Source organism: Centropristis striata, chromosome 23 (genome assembly GCF_030273125.1).
Source record: "Centropristis striata isolate RG_2023a ecotype Rhode Island chromosome 23, C.striata_1.0, whole genome shotgun sequence".
In the NCBI taxonomy this organism is placed as follows: domain Eukaryota; kingdom Metazoa; phylum Chordata; class Actinopteri; order Perciformes; family Serranidae; genus Centropristis; species Centropristis striata.
Window position 1 is genome coordinate 21,931,584 of NC_081539.1, and position 20,506 is coordinate 21,952,089.

At 40.1% G+C, this 20,506-nt stretch overlaps 1 protein-coding gene across 1 annotated transcript in view; it reads left to right on the forward strand.

Moving 5' to 3' along the window:
* Positions 1-20,506, forward strand: part of ofcc1 (orofacial cleft 1 candidate 1) — a 101,817-nt gene that overhangs the window by 26,387 nt on the left and 54,924 nt on the right. The window contains exons 11-17 of the mRNA XM_059326523.1: positions 856-932; positions 2,146-2,272; positions 7,422-7,664; positions 11,104-11,252; positions 12,318-12,432; positions 13,237-13,549; positions 20,159-20,250. Coding sequence (XP_059182506.1) covers positions 856-932; positions 2,146-2,272; positions 7,422-7,664; positions 11,104-11,252; positions 12,318-12,432; positions 13,237-13,549; positions 20,159-20,250 — 1,116 coding nt within the window. The remainder of the gene's footprint in view (positions 1-855; positions 933-2,145; positions 2,273-7,421; positions 7,665-11,103; positions 11,253-12,317; positions 12,433-13,236; positions 13,550-20,158; positions 20,251-20,506) is intronic.

A 20,506-nucleotide genomic window follows, 5' to 3' on the forward strand; every position in this document is an offset into this window, starting at 1 on the left:
GTTAATGCTTTTTTGACATTTATTCAAAACTGTGGAAAGAAAATATATATTTTCTTTTGAAATAGACAATTTTATTGGGGAAATATACATTCTGAATTCTGAATTTGATGCATTTTATTTATTTACATTTTACACAGCATCCCCACTTTTTTAAATCAGGGTTTTAAATATAAAATAAAATCTCAAGCATAATCTTGATTTCTTTACAGAAATCATGATCCAGTTACTCAAGATAATCCACAGACCTTGTTGTGAGCAGTTTCCGTTTCAAAATATTTTCTCACAGCTTAACTACACCCAACTAATGTATTCTTTTGGCGCATTTTATTTTTACTTCTATAGGTATTTGATTTTTTGATTTTGGGGTGAACTGTCCCTTTAAGCATTAGAATTGGCATATGTTATGGATAAATGTAATTAGAAAAAGTATGATTGCAGGAACATGTCGAGCTTATTAGACGATCTATAAACTGCATACAGTCCCCAAGTTAATGTCCTGTCATGTTGATCTATAATACCTATATAATACCTTGGTGTTTTGGAAACCATAAGCAAAGTGCCATATAATTCAAATATATTTGAGACAATCTTTGCCAACACTTGCCAACTCACATCATAACAATCTGAGTTATAAAAAAGCACTTTAGGTAAGAAAAAAATATGTGTTTTTGATTTTAGGGTGAACTGTCCCTTTAAGCACAATATTTCATTACAGTCAGTCACAGAAATGAAATATATCTTACATCATAATTTAGACTGATGTGGTTTAAATGAAACTGTCAATTAGCTGATAATGTTAATGACTGTTAACACATTTACAGTGTTTGTTAACATATCCCCTTTAATATTTCAAAGGAGCCTCATTCACAAAGAGACTGTGACGAGGCAGTGAGAGGAGCTCCACAGCCCAGGCTAAACACGCTGCTTCACTGGTAAGTCCAGACCATTTCATATTTCTCTACATATGTACAATTGATGTCACATGACTGTAATCATTAATTGTGTGAAAAGCATTTGTATTCCCACTGACATTCAAGGAGGAATGTAATTCATATGTCCTCTGCATGGCTTCTCCTGTCGACGGGCATTGCATTGTGGGTAGTATGGCTCGAGGGCACAGAAATCTGTCCATGTCATTGAGCTCGGAGGCGCATCAATTTTTGGTCCATCCACTTTAGTCAGAGATCACGCATCAAATCTCGTAGCGAGAGCCCGGCGGGCGATCAGCTTAGCATGTTTAAGTTTTTAGTAATTATGGACTACCATGCTGGCTGACATGATAAAATCAAGAAACTACTACATCTTCTCTTGTGTTTGGTTGTTTTATGGGTGGGTGGTAGTCGGACACCAGCCCTGTCAGATGAATGTGGTTCGGAGTTTAGCGAAGATGACCTCCTCTCGACAGCCTTGAACCCTGTAAATTCCTTCTGATATCAATGGTGGGTGGCTATTAGACATGGGAGACTTTCTATGCATCACCTAGGGCTACATCTGCCTGAAATTTAATGAGAAATGATTTCACTTTTTCTCTCCCTACGCCTATGAAAGGGAAAAAAAAATAAAGAGGAGAGACGCGGAGCTGACTTGTGGTTTTTGTAACAAATGTGTAATTCATTTGTTTCCACTGTTTCTGATTTAATGGAGGTCGAGTAATTGCATTAGGAAGCACATTGTGCCTTGTTGTGAACTGATGAAAGCACATGTAATACTTTTGATAGGCGAACAGTGAGGAGGGAGAGAGGGAGAGAAAGGAAAGAAAGACCCAGTGTCTGCCTTTGATGCCGAGCATTTATTTGCTGAATTATCCTTCCTTTTACAAGCATCTTATCCCCAGTCACAGGCAGGCCAGGGCCCCTGTGATATTGCTTTATTTTGAGGAATTAAGAGAGGTGGCGAGGAGACAGAGCGAAGCAACCGCTTATTACATTACCACTGATAAGATTGAAAGGCCGAGAAAGGCAGGGAGAGAGAGGGAAAGAGGGAGAGAGGGACCCAGTGGAAAGTGTTTTGTTGTGGTGTTATTAGATTGAGCTGCTGTTGGCTACAGAGTGGAACAACAGAGAGTCCAAAATGCAGGTGGCTGTTAACAGGGTTAGCTTCATGTATTTGTGTGAGTTGTATACGTGTCTGTGTGTGTGCATGCAGCAGCAGAACCACTGAAAGCCCGTCACTCAGAGCGCTGGGGGAAGGCCAAGAGGAAGCCATGGCCAAATACGGCCAACTGACAGAGCTCCCAGAATCTTCCTCTTCAGCATCACGGCCCCTGTGGCAGGTAAGATCTGCTAGTCGCTCTGACTGTGAACTGACAACACACACATTAACTGGAAAATGGAAGCAAACAAACAGGAAGTGACATACCTCTTCATCTCTAAGAGGCTTGTTTTACAGGAGGTGATATTGATCCCAAAGTGTTAAAAAAAAGAAAAAGAAGGGTTGCTTGTTGAAAAACAGTCCAATGATGTAATTATATGAAATCCTGTGATGAATGGGACCTGATTGACAATGACGAAATGATATCCCATATTTTTCTAGTTTTTTAAATTCCTTCACTCCTTTCTAATGGGAACTGTAAGCGCACATGCCTACACAAAGGCACATTCAGATGCAGGCACCATACACTGAGCGAAATACTTCCCTGTACAGTATGCTAACTATTCAGCCACAATATTTTTTATACAGTATATAAAGATTTTTTTTTCGCTTTCTTTGTGGGGATGGTGTCTGTGGTTTTAGGAATCTAAGTAGGAAGAAAAAGGAGTCTTTGGAGATGAAAAAAGGGAACAGAGGGAGAGGGGAGAACAGAGAACCAAGTGGAAAAGAGAGAAGGAAGCTGCAGCTTTAGCGGTAGCATCACCAGCTGTGGGAGGAGTGTGCTGTTGTGTTGCATCTGGGGATGAGGCTGCCATGCCACCGTGCTGGCTTAAAGATGTAATGAATCTTCAGTCGGGGGCTTTCCTTCCAGGGTGACAACTGGCTTTGAGGAAGGTTGTAAATGCAGGGGAGATTGTGGTATAATTCCTCAGACTGGCGTTTGTGCCCCCCAGTCACCATTCGATTATCTCCCAAATTGCTGTGTTTCACTGAGATAAAGATTTTTTATGGCTTGCTGACTTGAAACAACCGGCACAGGCAGAATAGGGGGCAAAAGAGGGAGAGGGAAAGAGAGAAAGAGAGAGAGAGAGAAAGCAATGGCCAAACCTGCCACGCATAGTAATTTCCTTTGGTAAATGACAAAATCTTTGTTTATATGACATTTCCCTAAAATTACTGCAGCGAGATGAATCTGAAATATAAAATGTCACATTTGGCATGCAAAACTATGAAAATATATTTCTGTGCAAAATTCATGGAGGCATTTAATTTAGAACGTGTTTAATAACTAAGGCAGCCTGCATCAGTAATCCTGCCCGGAGGTCCCAAAAAGATTGTCATATTTATTCTCTCCTTTCTTCACCCCCCTCCTTCATTCCGAAGCCAAAAAATTTTAAGGGTAAATGTTCATTGTTAATTAAGATTTACTAATTAAAATGAAAATAATTAACGAGAAAGCTTAATCTCTGAATATTAGCCCATACTTAGAAAGAAAGGAAGTTTTTGTATGTGGCATTTCCTGTCTCTATTAAGAGTGCATTTTGTGTGATCAGTCAATGTGTGGAAAGCCCTGAAAAGATATTTCAGCGAAAGGACGGCCGCTTGCCAGCAAAACCACGGAGGATCCCTTGCTAGAGCCTTTGATCTCATCTGTAGGAGTGCTGTAATGTTATGGCACTTTAGGCACAACTCAGGCTTGGGGCAAACAAACCACCTCTGATATGGAAAATTGGCTCACTTCACCTTTTACCTTCGCCTTCCTGTCTTGACTGTCTCCTACGACGCCTGTGCAAGCATGTGGGCCAGATAATAACAATACATCTAAAAAAATATAGTACAAATTGGACACCGGTGTGATGTTATTGTTTTTTTATTTCTGTGCGTCTTTTTTTCTCCTTTCTCATCCTCCTCCTCTTCTTTTAAAGTCTGCATGCATACATCTCCTTCCAATGTGGGGGTTTGGAGCCCTCCATCACCCTCTCCCAAATGTGAGATGTGTGGGCTAAACCGCTTTGCCACCAATTATACTAATTTCACTACTGCCTAAATTGTTTTTGTTGTTTTGGTATGCAAAGATGCTCACAGTAGGGAGATTGAGGGGCGGTACTGCAAGGCTCACACACCTTCCCCCCTCACAGACTGGCAAAGCAATGGGCACTGCCAGCCGGTGTTGGGTGGAATGTGTGTGTGGTGTGTCTGTGAATAGGATAGGAAGCAGATACAGTGTATGAGTGTGTGTGTGTGAGGACACGTAGCCCCTGAGTGCTGCTATGTCATCGATTGGAATGGAGGGCTTTAATTGGCAGACACTCAAAATTTGCCCTAGGGAATTGGTCAACACAGTGTAAATAAATATGAAAAAAATAAATGGGCAGATGAGATGCAACATAGATAATCAGAGGAGAATAAATGCCTGCATGTGAGAAAGGAAAGGATAGGGCAGGATGGGATAGGATAGGATGGAGCAGAATAGGATGGAATAGGATAGGGTGGGATGGGATGGGATAGGATAGGATTGGGAAATATAGAATCAAGGGAAAGCATAGGGCATGATAGAATGGAATAGCATGGGAAAGGATCGGTTGCAATTGGATGGGATGGGATTGGGTAGGACATGATGGGATGATATCGGTTGGAATAGGATAGGTGAGGATTGGATATGATTGGAAAGTATAGAATCGGGTGAAAGGATAGGGTGGGATAGGATGGGATTCAATAGAGAGGAATGGCACAATAGGATGGAAACAATAGGATTGAATGAGAAAGGAATGGATAGGATAGGATGGGACAGACGGGATATGATAGGGGATGATGGGGAAGTTCGGGCATTATAGAATAGGGGAAAGGATAATGCAGGAAAATATAGAATAGGATGCCATAGGATAGGATGGGACAGAACGAGATAGGATAGGATTGGGAAGTACAGAATCGAGGGAAAGGATAGGGTGGAATAGAAAAAGGATGGAATAGGATGGGACAGTACGGGAAAGGATAGGAAAAGATAGGATAGGATTGGAAAGTATCAAGTAGGGGAATAGGACAGGATAGGGTGGGACAGAGGTAAGGTGTAAGGGTCATCAAAAGGATTCTTGGAAACAATAATGTTCATGTACAATATAATGTCAATCTTCCCAGTAATCTTCTGAGATATGCTGGTCTGTGTTGGGTCAATAAATTAATGGACAAAATGTTCAAGCAGCCTTACAAAAGACCAACCAACATTGATATTGAAGTTTAAAAAACCTACAAATGCAAACAAAGACCACATGCCTATATTTAAACTAGATTGACTTTTCATTCAATGCTTTTCAACAGATGCCATAGGGGACAAAAGACTAAATACGTATTTATATTGTTCTCTGATTATCTTTCATAAAAAAACTGTCTCACCAGCTTACCCTATTACTCATCCTAAGCCCTAAAAAAGAGGCACATGTCACCAAAAACAAACAAGTAAATAAACAACAAGTGGGCTGATGTAGCCTGAAGGTTAATGGGATGAGCTCGCTACCAGAAGGTTGGTGTTTTGAAACCTTCATCTGAATGGGCAGTTTGGCCAGGGGAAATAAATATCACCCTCAACTTCGATAACAAGGAACACTGATGTGCCCTTGAGCAAGGCACTTAACCTCTAAATGGATGAATGGAGATCATCAGATTGAAGCCTGCAGCTGTACTGGGCAGGTCTTACATATGACTGCTTGACTGCAGTTGAACAAAAACATTTCTCTTGTTGAGCAAACATACCTGAAGTTAAAAGAGATGAACCCTGATAAAAAAAAAAATGTCTGGGTAAAAATTCTTTATTTTGTACTTGTCAATGCTACGACAGGAGAAAAACTGTTCTCACACTGTGGCCATTCTGTCTTTTCCCAAGATTTACACCCTTATTCAGTTTTAATAATTTTGCGTTGTTTCATGACATGCTGTAAGGTTATGATATTTAACTCACTTAACTTGTGTACTAAATTACACATGCAACTTACAAATATAAATCTGCAATTGCAAGTATTCTTCCACAACTGGTACGTCCATCTTCAAAACAACATAAGACAGGAGAAATAAATATGAGATGAAATTTGTTTTTTACCTACAAGGAGGGGATAGAGGGGTTGCTTATTTCAATAACAGTTAAGTATGCATGAGGTGTGAAACAGGAGGAAGTGATAAGTATCTAAGTAAGTAAACTTTATTTACGCAGCACCTCAAACAGAAGTTACAAATGTCTTTACAGACATAGTGGTGCAGGGGGGATGTAGATTAGATAAGATATCTGTTAACTGTGGTCAATATGGTCGCCTCACACTGTCAACAAGTTGTTTGTTTAGTGGCAGGTCGCCTATTTACTTTAACAGCTGAAGTTGATGGTTTAGTGGTAAATTGCAACAACCAAGTAACAGACATAACGGCAACAGGTGGATACAGTTAATAAGCAATTGCTCACTGGTTACTTTATTTATGAGCAAACAAACACTGACTATAATCAGTTTTCTCACTCATTAAAAGGGATTTCAGTGCTTAAGTGTATATGATTTTGAAAGCTACAAATACTGGCTATTATAGCAAAAAAATTCTTCTCTTTCCATTCATTTGTGGTGTGAGACAATACATGATCTTCATTTGCTCTGTGAAGTATGGTGTTTTACCTCTTCATTTCCAAAACATCAGAAAAGTTTATTGTTTTGCCTAGGTTTAAAGTCTATAGTGTGTTCACAGTTCTGTTAATAATTATCTATACCAGGGGTCGGCAACCTTTACTAACAAAAGAGCCATTGTTGGCCAAAAAAAGGGAAAATATAATTTATTTTTTTTTGGAGCCTTACAATGAAGATGAGACAGCCTTAACTGAAATTTTGGAGCCTTACAATGAAGATGAAACAGCCTTAACTGAAGCACATTTAGCCTACTAACATCACTAAAAGGTCACAATGAGCAGTTATTAAAATAGTTTTGTCAAAACGCAGTTAGGACCGAAGTGCAATTAAGAGGCTAGACTTCTGAGAAATATCTCAGGAAAGCTAGCCTGTTGAGGAAAACCCGAAACTAGAGGTTAAGGTTCCGTGCCACAGATTTTCATAAGCTATGATACACATTTTAATTGACTAAAATGTTCAAGGAAAATGTTTTACTGCTACTACTCACACATTTTTATAATTGAAGAATATAAATTGATTTGGGGCTACAGCATTGATAAATTAAAATGTAAAAACATAACTGTTTTTATTTTGTGAGATGACAAATGCAGAATCTTGTTAGTCCAACTGCCCACAATGATAAATCACATGATGTTAGATCACATAATATCTTATGCTCTGCACTTTGTATCATAGGTGAATCCGAGTACAACCCCCCAGCCTGTGGAGCTGTGTGTGTGTTGCCTAAGAGCCACTAGAGACAAACTACCCAGAGGCCTCTACACTGTCAGTGTGGCCCTTCACAGCCGTCTTGGGGGTCCAGCTTTGGCCTGGCGCAGTCAGAAGGAGCAGCAACAATGGACGGTGTCCACAGAGCCGGTCTTGCATCGAGGCCGCTTCTACGACACTGACCTGCACATTAACCAGAGCCTGTTCATGGTGAGGAGATGTTGAACAAAAACATTGAACATACTAAAACATGAATGGTGATGATTTTGTAACAACCAAGAATTCACAATATTTTAATCATTTTCAATTAAAACAGCCCACAAGACATAAAACATGCCTTTCTATTTAAATACATTTAGCTAAATGAATGAGTCATAACTTCAGTTTGTTTTTAGCTTTGTTTAGATGTTGTGGCAGATAATAGATGGGATAATTCTTAAAAAAATAAACATTTGGTTCATGAACTCCAAATGTTTGGTTTGCAGTCGGCATTGACATTCACAATTAGGCTTGCAGAATTGAAAGAGAACATGCTGGCTGTGGCGAGAAAAAACACAGAAGTCTGCATACGCAGGTACCAGTGACATGTTTCTCTCCTCTGTTGACACTAATGCGGTTATATTCAACGAGGAAAAGACAGAATCAGGCTGTGATTTGTGACTGTGCAATTTTATTGAATAAGAACCCCTTTATTCATGTGGTGTTGGGGGAAGCTGTTTGAATGTTTCTTTCATTTCCAGCAAAGTATTTGAATAAATACAAAACATCTCTAATCCGAAAGCAATTTTGACATTCAGAGAGCCTGAATTAAAACATGCTCACTTCCAATGACATGGATGAAGCCTTTGATGTGAAATTCAATGGAAAATCTGACTAAAACGAAATCTTAAAAGTAAACAGTCCCTTCAGATAATAGCAAACAAAACAAAAAACATGCTTTGTTAATATGACAGAACTCACCACACTGCATGTTTAGTTTTTGTATTTCCAGATCTTTCTTTCAGTTTCCCTTGGTTTCATCAGTTGCAGTGAAGATTGAAAGGGTTATGAGAAGTTATATTGCTGTAAAAGACGACATATGAAAATATGCCACACACAGCCTCTAGGTTTTTCTCCGGGGATCTCCATATGAATAAAACAACAACTTTTCAAACATGACATTTAATCCATGCATGTAAATCAAACCCAAGATCAATTATTCATTTATATAAGGAAGTAATGTTTTATTGGAATGAAAATGGAGTACAAATGCAGTGAAAAATTTAGTTTCTTTTCTGCATGTCTTTGAACATCTGAAACATAGCCGAGCTGGATAAAAGAAGGGCTATAAAAGTTAGGCAGAATTGACTAAAATTAGTAATAAAAATCTGTATTTCCAATGTGTAGTCAAAGACTGAACATGTTTTCACATTTGGTGCTTTTGATGAAACAACACAGCAGATTACATTAGATGAAATCTATGCACATTTCACAACCACTTTCCTAAACCTCCTGATATGAGAGAAGCGTCCTCTATAGAAGCTGTATAAATCTTAAAAACCTACATACTCATTTGTTGATATTGACCAGTGGATTAGAAATCTCTGTTTATGTATATTCTTTGATGGCGTGTGCACAGTGCGCAAGATTCACAAGAGAAACCTTAAAACAGAAGCCACTAAATCCAGTGTCCCTCCTGATTCCATAGAGTTTTGTACCGGCTCAGAAAGGGCTTCTTCAGTGTTCTGATGGCAACTCTAAAGGCCTTAGCTGGAGCATTTAGCACATGTGGACACTGCCAATGTGCTGGTGGGCGTATTCACTGAGCGAGAGCACCCTGATAATATTGTCTCCAGCTCCCATCAAACATAAAGGACGGGGTAAAAGCTGGCATAAACTGAATGCGGACCTGGGATCTGATTCAGAGGTAAAAAAAGGTTTAAGTATGGCATGTTAAATGCCTCATGTCACTCTTACTTCCCTCCTCTCCTCCCCAAACGCTCGGCTGGGCTTTATAGACAAACCTGTTGTTGTCGTCCTCATTGATAGTCTCCGACAAATCTGATCAGCCACTATCAGGATTGGCTTGGATGTTTTCTCTCTCTCTCCCTCTTGCCCACACTATAGCGTGCGATTTCAGGAGTGCTTGCAGTGCCTTCTAAGAGGAAATGAGGAATTAGTGATGGTAAGGGGAAGCCAGGAGCTTATTTTCCTTTCCTCCCTCTCTCTCCTTCTTTTTTTTCATTCACCCTTTGCTTTGTGCGTCTGGGTTTGGATTTAGACAGAAACAGTGCAGTTCAGTTGGAGATGTCTTGGATATGCTGGCAAGTGGGAGCACATGAGAAGAGTCGGGCCCACGGTCTTTGTGCAGTTTTTACACCAAATGGGAAGATGTATAAGATTTTGTATTTTAATATAAAAGGGGGAAGAAGAAGGAATAAGGAAGAAAAGAGAAAAAAGATGAAAGTCCTAAGAAAGTGGGTATCGAGATCTATGCATTTTTTTTCTTGTTTTATCTCTTTTTCTGTATCTGCATTCCTGTTTTGGTCATTGAAGAAGCAGGCTTAGTTATTTGAACTGAATCGTCAGGCAAAATTATAATCACTATTTTTGCACATGCACTCTTTTGGAAAAATAATAAAACAGTTTTGAATCAAACAGGATATTTCTAATGGTTCAAACAGCTCCTCCAGCAAACACAGGAAGTGAGAATACCTCTGAAGCACATCACCCAGTCTCACAAACCTCACAGCAACACTTCCTACACACACATATATGCAAACAAGCGCACGTGTCTAACACATATGCACTCACACATGCACACAAATTACTATTTATGCAGGTCATATTTCTTGCAGTAAATGAATAATATGAAATATCCTCAATATCCATAATCCGTGATATTATGCCATAAATTTGTGTCCTGAGTCAGACACTACTACCCATCATTTCACAGGTGCATACCAAAAGCAGATTATCGGGGGGGGTGGGAGGGATACACATGATTTATGTGTTAAAACAAGTCCCCTGCGTTTTCCATTACAACTAATAAAGGGATAAAATATTTCCACCCAGTGATGGATGAAGTGGCACACACCTCACTGTCAGTTCATTTTTTAAGCAAACCCACTGTTCTCTGGGTAAATAAGAATGTTTGCCATCGAGTGCTAACCGCTAACACTTTTTGCTTTATGCAAGATACCCTTAATATCATCAGTTTGATTGATGATGGCCTCACTGCATTGCAAATTCAGTAACTGTCAGCTCATAGACTACAACCGCAGTCTCAAGTTCTCCTCCACCCTGTGTTTGATGCCGACAGTCTTTATCATTCCAACATCTCCTTTTAGGCAATTTGCTGAGTTGGACGGGTAAGAATGGCAGTTAAGAAGGCTCTAAAAAAAACACGGAAATAAGTTAAAAGAGGATTCAAGTCTAGGATGTAGATTTAGTAGCCCCCTGAGGGCTCCTGTCCTGTTTGTTACCCTCTGTGTGTCTGTTTGTCATTGGCTTTCTGGTTGTGAGCAAGTCTATGCGTGCTTGCTCCTACTGTATGTGCCGTGTTGATGTCTCCGCATATGTGTGCATACGTTAGTGTGCGCGCCTGCAGGCTTGTGTGTTCAACTGAGTGGAATTGTGAGTGACTTTGTGCCTTTCTATGTGACTGCAGATCTTACCTGCGGCCTGTGATGTTGTCCCCTCCATGGTCCTGGTATTTCAACTGATTGCACTACCGGGAGACAGCAGCCACATCAGCTCTGTGCTGGCATGGGGGGCATTTCCTGTGTGTGGATCGAACCTCGGCCTTGTCCAGGGCAGGTGCGTCAAAGCCAGATCAGAGTTATTTTGCCTAGTTTGCATAAGCATTTCAGGTCAAAATATCACATGAGGCCACATAGTCTCATGAATGGGTTTGTATGATTTCTTGAGTCATTGTTTTTTAACATATATTTTTATTGAGTTGTCTTTATATACTTAAAACATTCATCAATAAACATTTACACATGCCATTGCCTCATCCTTCCACCATGGACATATCCTGCATCCTCGTAACTTGTCATTAACACCAACATACTATCATGTAAATCACACAAAAATAAAGCCTTCTATTTTTGCATATTACTTCTTTATTGCCCCACATCCTATCAAATTTCATTGGTTGTCCTTTAATATTGAATTTTTTTCTTGGGTGCAATATGACTGTCGTTCTCTCCATTGTTTTACTGAAGGTGGGTTCTCAGATTTCCAGTTAATTAATATGTATTTTTTCGCTGCTGTCATTATTAATAGTATCAATCTTTCCTTTGTTATCAATATCTATGACCATTTCTAGGTCTTCCATTATAGATACGCTGGGGTCCAATTAGATTATTTCCAGTACAAATTCTGACAGATGTTTATAAATGTTGCTCTAAAAGTAATTCAGGTATGTGCATTTTAAAAAATGTGTACATGTGTAATACGGAGTTACACCATGGGCATTTAGGAGATGCATTGGGGCTGAACTGATGTAGCCTATGTGTGGGGTACGAAAACATATGCAGTGCTGTTCACGTTATCCTACGAAATTTGACCATTCATAGTTAAAACACATTGTCAACACTGTGGATTGTAAGATTTTGGTTAGATTTAGGCAACAAAACTACTTTGTTAAGGTTAGAAGGAAAAAAAGGGGTTAGGGTTAGGGTTTCATCCTACGACACCAAACAAAAACAAGTAACAAAGCTACAAAATACAGTGCATAACTTTTTTTTAAGGAATCATTGGAATTGTGCATGAGAACAGCCTGCATGAAGTGACATGAAATTATAGTTCATTTTCATTTCTTATGTTGTAAACACAATGTGAACAATAACCATTACCGGTTATGTGTCATTGACCCAGGTATAGAACCCCTCTGCTCAGAGGGGAGCCGAACACACAACTGGACCAGTTTAAAAAGATTGAAGCCGTCATCTCCTCTGATCTAGACCACTGGCTGTGCAACCTGTACTTTCAGGTGTGTGTGCGATTAGGAAACATGTGCATGCATGTTTCGTTTGAAGGTTCCTATATGTTATTTCATGTTATATTCATAATTGTGTGCAGGTATGAGTCATGTATTATATGCTTGTGTGTGTGTGTGTGTGTGTGTGCGTGCGCATCTTTTCCCTCACTCTGACCCTCCCTTATTATTTGCGAGGCAGGATGGTAGATGGGGGTAGGAATTTTTTTTTGATTTTCTATGATAAAAAGCTTTAACAGAGCAATTGGAAATTGGCCCCAGAGAGCAAACAAGAACCACATCTTTACCCAGCAATTCCGGATGCATTTGAGCTGATGCATTGATTAGATTAGTAAACATCTTAATTGAATTAAAAGCCAGAACAAAGCTCTCTGTCTTGGGTTGGTCTCTTTATTTGTCCCTTGGACTGTGACATATTGTTTGTATTACTGCATTATCATTACTGCTTTGATTTCTGAGGATTTAAATAGCTGTGTTTTTGTCCATCTTTGCGGATGTACAGCACGATAGGATGTGCAATATTCATACTAGTCACATCCATGGTCTTAATTGAATTATTTTACGCCATTATGGCACACTATGACAAATACTAATAGTTGGCTCTGTCTGCAGTTTGATCACTAACACCTGTAGTGTAATTGCAAACACATGCTGTTTTCCCACAAACAATGGTGATGCAATGGAATGATAGGAACATAACTGCTTATGACATTAACATGAAGAGGTTATATTAATGTTCAGTGAACCCACATGTAGACCTCATACAGACATACCCCCCTCTTGTTTGTGGTGTTTCAGGTAAAGAGGCTCCCATCTGGAACATCTGGGGAGCCAGAGCGCTGCATCACCCTATCAATACCCCCACCGAACCCCTCTGCCATGCCCCAACCTGAGGTCCACCTTGACCAACCACAAAACCAACTGCCAATCCAGCCCCAGCCCCCATCACAGGCCCAGCTCCGTCCGCATCTCCAGTCCCAGTCATACCCCCAACAGCAGCCGCACGCGGGCCCCAGCAGCAGAGCAGGAGAGCCCGCTGTGGTACATTCTCACCGGGGGTCTCCTCTCAACCTGTCAGCTGATTCTGCTTGCTCTTCCTCATCTCTGCCAGGTAGGGGTCCAATGTTAAAACCCCCCGACTATGCCACAGTGGGGAGAAAATGTCACCCTAATGTCACAAGCCCTGGGATGGGAAGAATGGCAGGCCTCCCTTACAGCAGTTCTCCGCGGAGGTAAATGTGCTTCAGGGTAGGGTTGGGTAGAGAGAGTGGGCCAAGTTTGACAGACAGAACTTAAATCAAACAGGATGTTTTCTCAGTGAGATAGCATGCAAGAATCCAACAGATCTTACACTGTAGCATTAGTGTTAGTTGAGGTAAATGTTTGAGAAGCGAGCACAACACTTATAGACTTGTAACATATTCAGATAAAGCGTTTTGATCATACAACCACCAACTTAAGTAAACAAACTCTCTTTGGCATAGTGACATGCATTATATAAACTAATAGTTTGTTTTCATCAAAGAGTTTCTTTGAAGGAACATTAATCCAATATTTGCTGCCACACATGACACTGCTTGTAAAGTTTCACTGTTACCAAGCTATTAAAAAAACAGTTTTTTTAATAAATAGGCAGTTGAACGTTGAACTTAGATAAACTTTTCTTGCCAATTAGATATTCAAACAGTCTGTTTGAAACTTCTCTGAGTCTTATAAATCATGTAGTGCAGTACTATTTAATCTATAACTGTATAACAAAACCAAACTAAACACTGCATTACATTGTTTTATTACTTTATCAGTACATATCAGTGTTCTGTTTTTAAGAGGATTGTTTTGTTTTTTTAAGTAGGGTTGCGTAAGGTTTTGCTACACACCAGACTCCATAGACAAAAACAGTAATTTTACCTCACAGAACACAAGAGCTGCTCTAGTGTTCTGTGAGGTAAAATTACTGTTTTTGTCTATAGAGTCTGGTGGATTTGAAGAGCAAATAGATGGATAGAACGGCTTTTGATCCCTGTCTGAAAACATATAGCATACAATTAAGCTGTTATTTCGTATTTTTTAGGTGACAGCCACAGCAGTACATTGCTCAGCTTGTATGTCTGTACTGTGGGCCCATCTGACCACCATCTATAGTCGGTAATACTATTATGTCAATAAGTACCTCAAACTACCCCACTTCAAAAAAATCCAAAACATCTCCTGAACAAACTAAACTTGTACTTTGTACTGTTTTAATGTGATAACGCTGTAAAAAAAGTTATAATTTCAAATACAGATCCATCCATCACACATTTCTGATCACCGTATTGAATTGTCATCCGTCCCATTATCCACTGTATAACTCTTGTTCTAAATGTAATCGGATTTCTGTTGTTGTATATCACTTTCTAGAGGCACTATAGAACACAGGATGAAATGGTTTTATATCACAGATAAAGTATTGTAGGGACTGCTGATTGCCTCAGTGGGTAGTGTTGCTTCACATCAAGAAGGTCTTTCTGTGTGGAGCTCACATGTTTCCCCCCTTCTTTGTGCTATTTTCCTCCGGGTGCTCTGGTTTCCTTCTACAGTCCAAAGATATGCAGGTCAGGTTGATTTGAGACTTACATTCCCAGGTGTGAATATGATTATGTTTCCATGTTTTATTTCCGTGATGGACTGGTGATACTTTGCTTTTCTTTCAGTCCGTGCTGGGACACACTCCAAAATGATCCTGAATAGATATAATTGAGTCCATCAGATGCACTGGTGAACTGTTTTGATGTGGTTGCCCTGCTTATCTGGTAATCCAGGCAAGGTCATACCACAATCGTAACCACATCTAGAGCGACTAATGACTTCTGTTAATAGTAATAAGAATCCACTTCCTCAATTTTAAAAACATACTATTCTTGTTTCCCACCTAAGTAACCAACATCCTGGCCTTTGCCAGGAATCAAATCCAGGCTCATTTGGTATTGATCTACTACAAAGGCGACTGGCTAGCTTCTTTGTTATTAATACATCCCCCATTTTTTCCTTTTCTTTTTTTTTTGCACGCACAGCTCATCTTTATTTAACAGTCCTCAAAAGTTTCTGGGGTGCTCTGCTTTAAACATCACACAGGCTTTTTAATTACAAATGAGTTGTGACAGGTCTGCTGGGTAGCACCCTGGCCCATTTTAAACGTGATGCCGGCTGACAGCTTGGCAGTGTTCTCCCAGCACTGAAACATGTGGAAGAAATTGGTCTTTTACATTTCACAGCTTGTCGCTTCCTCCGCCGACTGACCTGTGACCCCCCACAGAGATCCTAACGCCCACAAGGGAAGTGTCCCCAACGAACTGACTGCCTTTCCAGAGAGGGAGAGGGAGGGAGGGAGGGAGAGAGGGAGGGAGGCACTCACTTTAGGAGATTTATGTTCTGCCACACAAGGCAAAAGGTACCAGGTCTCTTCAACACACACGGCTGCATACTCACACACAGACCCGGACAACAGCACACACACACATTCTCACAGCCAGGTGAGGAGGTTGCTTGGGAAGTGAACCCGATCCGTAAGTGAAATACTGGATCAAAAGGTGTCCCGCACAACACCTCATCCACGCCGTTCTCTAAGCCGACCTGACGTTTGTGCCTCATTTGCATACAGATCTGTTCATTTTGCATTACCTCTGGAGCGAATTATGGCATTCAGATGGGGAGATTACGTCAAGGTTGAAGGGAGCAATCGGACGGACAACTTTAACCTAGCCAAAAAAAATGGAAATCCAATTCAGCGAGGAGAAGAAGAACAAATTATCCCCTTCCTCAGTCCTCTGTCAAGTCTGGGGATTTCAGACATTTCCTTCCCATTTCATGCCTCTCTGTTTCTGATGTGCGCTGTGTGGAGATCGCTTTCTCTGCGCGTGTGACGCCAGGATTTTCCTCATTACCCGTTTGTCTCAGAATCAGGACAAGTATATGGAGACCTCTTGTCATTGCGATAACGTACACACAGCAGAGCTTGACAGTGAGACTGGAAGTTTGTATTCCTGAGGCCTTAAGTTAATTAATCCCCGTAGAAAAATCACAGTGCGCGGTGAGGTGTCTATTACAGAACAAAACCTGACATCCCAATCCAAGATAATAACTCTGACAAGTTTTGATCGAAAAATCTGAAGAGTACTCTACTGCTTCGCTGGTGTTGTGTGTGTATTGATATTTTTTGTCTTTCAGATTAACTTGCCATGGGATGATAATAATCCTGATTTACCTCAATTGACTCATCCAAGCATAATGGAGTGAATTTGGTGTTTTAACATTGGGATTTGCTTGAGGCACAATGGGTTAAGTGACCTTTCACATTAACTGAATGATCCAGTTACATTCGGTTTGTTTAAACCCAAATGACTAATTAGATTAGCATCTTGTTTCATGATCGCCTTTAGTGGATCACTTTGAGCACAGGGATGATTGTGCCATAGCTGCATTGCTGCTCCATTTTCCTGCCTTTTCTTTATTTATTTAGTTGTTTTTTTAACAAATGCATTGTAACATCCATCCCCTTGAGCACAGAGAGTGATTTCGAAGGATTCCTCATCTAATGTCTTCTTTGGAGCGCTGCCCTGCACTTTCAGGATGTGCTCCCCTCCAGGCCGGTCCCAGTCATCAAGAGTTTCAAACCACAATGTTGCATCATACCCTCTCAATCAGTCGCATCCCGTCCATTAATTCTACAATGTCTGGATTACAAATGGATGGATTCAACCTTTGATGCCTGTTTGCAGAGATACACGTGTAAACCCTCACAGTGGGCATGGTAAACAAGCCTAAAGGATTGCATATGGGGGGCAAATACAGAGCATGTGGGGGAAAAATGCACCCAAAGGTGACAGTGTCTTGCCTCCAAAACGCACTTTGTGTGATAAGACAAAGGCAGCCTATGTGAAAATGATAAAGACAGATTTGACTCTCAGCGCAACAGACTTCACCAGTGAGAGTGAAAAAGTCTTAAAACTGCATATTTGTACATATTAGTATTCACAGAGTGTCACAAAAGTGTGTTATTGTCATTAAAATGCAACGGATTACAAGATAGTAAACTCTTGCGTGAGGCGACACCGTATCCTTACCGTATCATAGCAACATTAACACCAGATCCGGACAAGGACTCAGGGGTAATCCGTGAGTCACTGACCTTCGATCTCTCTGCAACTTTGGACCACTCATCAGGCAATTAGGGGGCTAGGTGAGCAAGAGCCGCCATCCCAGCCTGGTTGCATCTCACCGGTAACGCAGTGATGGGGTCTCGACAGTGTTACGGCCCTCAGGCTTTTCTTTTTCCTCGGCCTGTTTTTGTGCACAAGCAAAAGAGGAAAGAGGTGTGTTGAGTTAGTTGTGAGGTACACTCATTTGTATTTCTACCCTGGAAAATGTTTGTGCATGTATGCAAGTGTCTACATATTAATATCTTTGTTTGCATGCCTTCCTGTGTGTGGGTGCGTCAGTGAAGTGCACTGGATGAGTACGTGTGTGCTGGTCTTAACACAGCTCAGAGCACAGGGGGATAACAAGGAGTTTGTTGTTGGCCTTGAGTGCCCGGAGAGGCTGGAGTTGTGGCAGCTCCAGCGCTCTGAGTTCACAGACGTAGCCCTTAGCTGTCGAAGCTGTCGATGCTGCCTCCGCGCTCATTCTGGTTCCACAGCGGCTGCGCATTAGCAAGTGGGGCCTGGTGTAATGAGTGTGTGTGTGGTTGTGCAGTCGAAGAAAGCATCCTAAATCATGGTGGTCCAGTTCTGTGAGTCCACGGTTGCTGTTGTTGTTGCTAATAGAGATTGAGGTGTGTGTGTGTGTGTGTGTGTGTGTGTGTGTGTGTGTTAAAGCAACTGGCCATGGGCCACTTTGCTCTGTCTCGTACTGTTTGCGCAGCAGCACACACATACTGTGCTGAAATGTAATATTTGCTCAAGTGCACTTCTACCTAGAATTTTAGCAATAAACTATGAAAACAAAACACTACAACTTGAATGAAAACTGCTAGAAATGCAGAATGTACAAGATTTTTTTTTGGGTGAATACATACAATCAATAAAAAGAGAAAACTGCATTTGACACAAAAGTGTAAAATAAAAAGGATGTGATAATTTGCTAATCCTTTGTGATGTAAATTCAATTGGAAACTGTAAAAATACAGTTATATTTTGAAATCAAACATTAGATTTTTTTAAAATATAAACTTTGAATTCTTGTTTGATCCCTTCTGTTTTTATTTACCCAGCATCCCAACTTTTTGGGAATCGGCAGTGTAACATCCACCTCCAGTCACTCTCTAAATGGTTTTCCATCTTTGGCATTTCTTAATTTTTTCACATTTTTCCAATGCTATTTCCAGTCCAGGTCCAGGCTTTGCAATATATTTACACTGTGAACACAAAATATTTGACTGAACTGAGATTATTGGAATCTTGTCACTAGAGTGAGTTCACAGTTATGTAATGAAATGAAAATGTAGAAACATTTTTTTTTTCAACCCCAGAATAGAACAAATATAACCTTATTACCCTGTAACTGTAGGCGCTCCACATGTTTACCAGCAAAGTGTTGGTAATTAAAAACTACATCTGTGTTAGGATGAAATCTGATTTCAGACTCGCTTAAAAATAACAGTGAGCACACTCTGCCTGCCATTTAAGTACATTTGAGCTGTCAGAAGGCTTTCTGATGTGTCGCCTGTATTTAAGTTATTATCACTGATATATTTAATCCCGCAGCAAGAAAAAAATTATATCATCGCAGAGGTTTCCATATGTATCATATAGATGTGACTGGTTCCACGGGGGGATAAAAAGTTTCACATAGTGAGATTTTTACATGTATCAAGCTAAGGTTTACTTAATTACAACCTCCAGGCAATGCAGGAACCCTTTTTTAAATTCTGTGAATGTTAATATGCTAAATAATGCAGATCTCCGACTCTTCAAGCATGAGACACACATCTGGCGGCTTACCATTTAAATTACAGCAAAAAAAAAAAAGAGTGAGACAGATAGAGAGAGAAAAGAAAAAAAAGAGGGTTAGGATGAAAAAATACTTCAAAAGTAATTTTCCAAAGAAGAGAAGAATGGGGAAAATGTATTACAACCAAACTTAATTTCTTTTTCGATTTTTCATCATTTCTAATTGCATACATTAGAGCGTCGAGGCTGAGAAGGTTCAGCTCTGACAGAGATGACTGTGCAGGGGGAGCTCTATAAGTTAACACTTCTCTCTTTTCACAGTCAAATCAGTCTTTGTTGCTTTTACAAGTTTCCAGATAGAATACCAAACACCCTGACTACCTGCCTCAGAGTAGAAATTGCAAAGAGTATTGTATTAGATTTTTTGGAACAACATATTTTACAACAAAATATTTTTATTTTTAAGTCCCATTACAAACCCTGAGTTCTCAGCATTTTAGCTCAATTTTAAATGTATTTTGTGCAACTAAATGTAAACTTTTTAATTGTATTGTGACATATTTTAAATTATTTTTATAATTCATGATTATTTTTGGTCAATTTCCATATTTTTAAAAAATACCTTTCATAGCACTTTTAACAAGTGTATACACACAATCATTTGGATTTGGTAATATAAATACCGCTCAGCCACCCTTGATCCTCACTATGATTGCCAGATGTGGTTTGCAAAAGAAAACAAACATGAAGATTTCTTTCTTTTTCCACATTACTTGTCTTTTTTGGGGATGCAGGGAAGAATTCCTCCTCAGGAGCCATTTCTGGAAACACGGGAGAGAAGAGTGATCCGTGCCGGGAGAAAGCAGAGGGTGGGATTCACTACAAGGTAACACTGTGATTTAAAGGAAAGTCTTCCCACCCTTGAAATGAGCACCCTCTTTGCTTTCCTCTTCCTTTCCTTTCCCGCCCCTTCTCTGCACCCCTACACACACCTCCCCGGCTTATTATCTGAGATTTGTCAAAATACATTTCACACTAACAGGTATTTTTCAGCCTTCAAAGCCAGTTTTGATCTGCTTGACAAGCCAAAGCAGCTCAAATTCTGTGAAATCAGCAATGCCAGCCAGGCCTCCCTTTTTTTC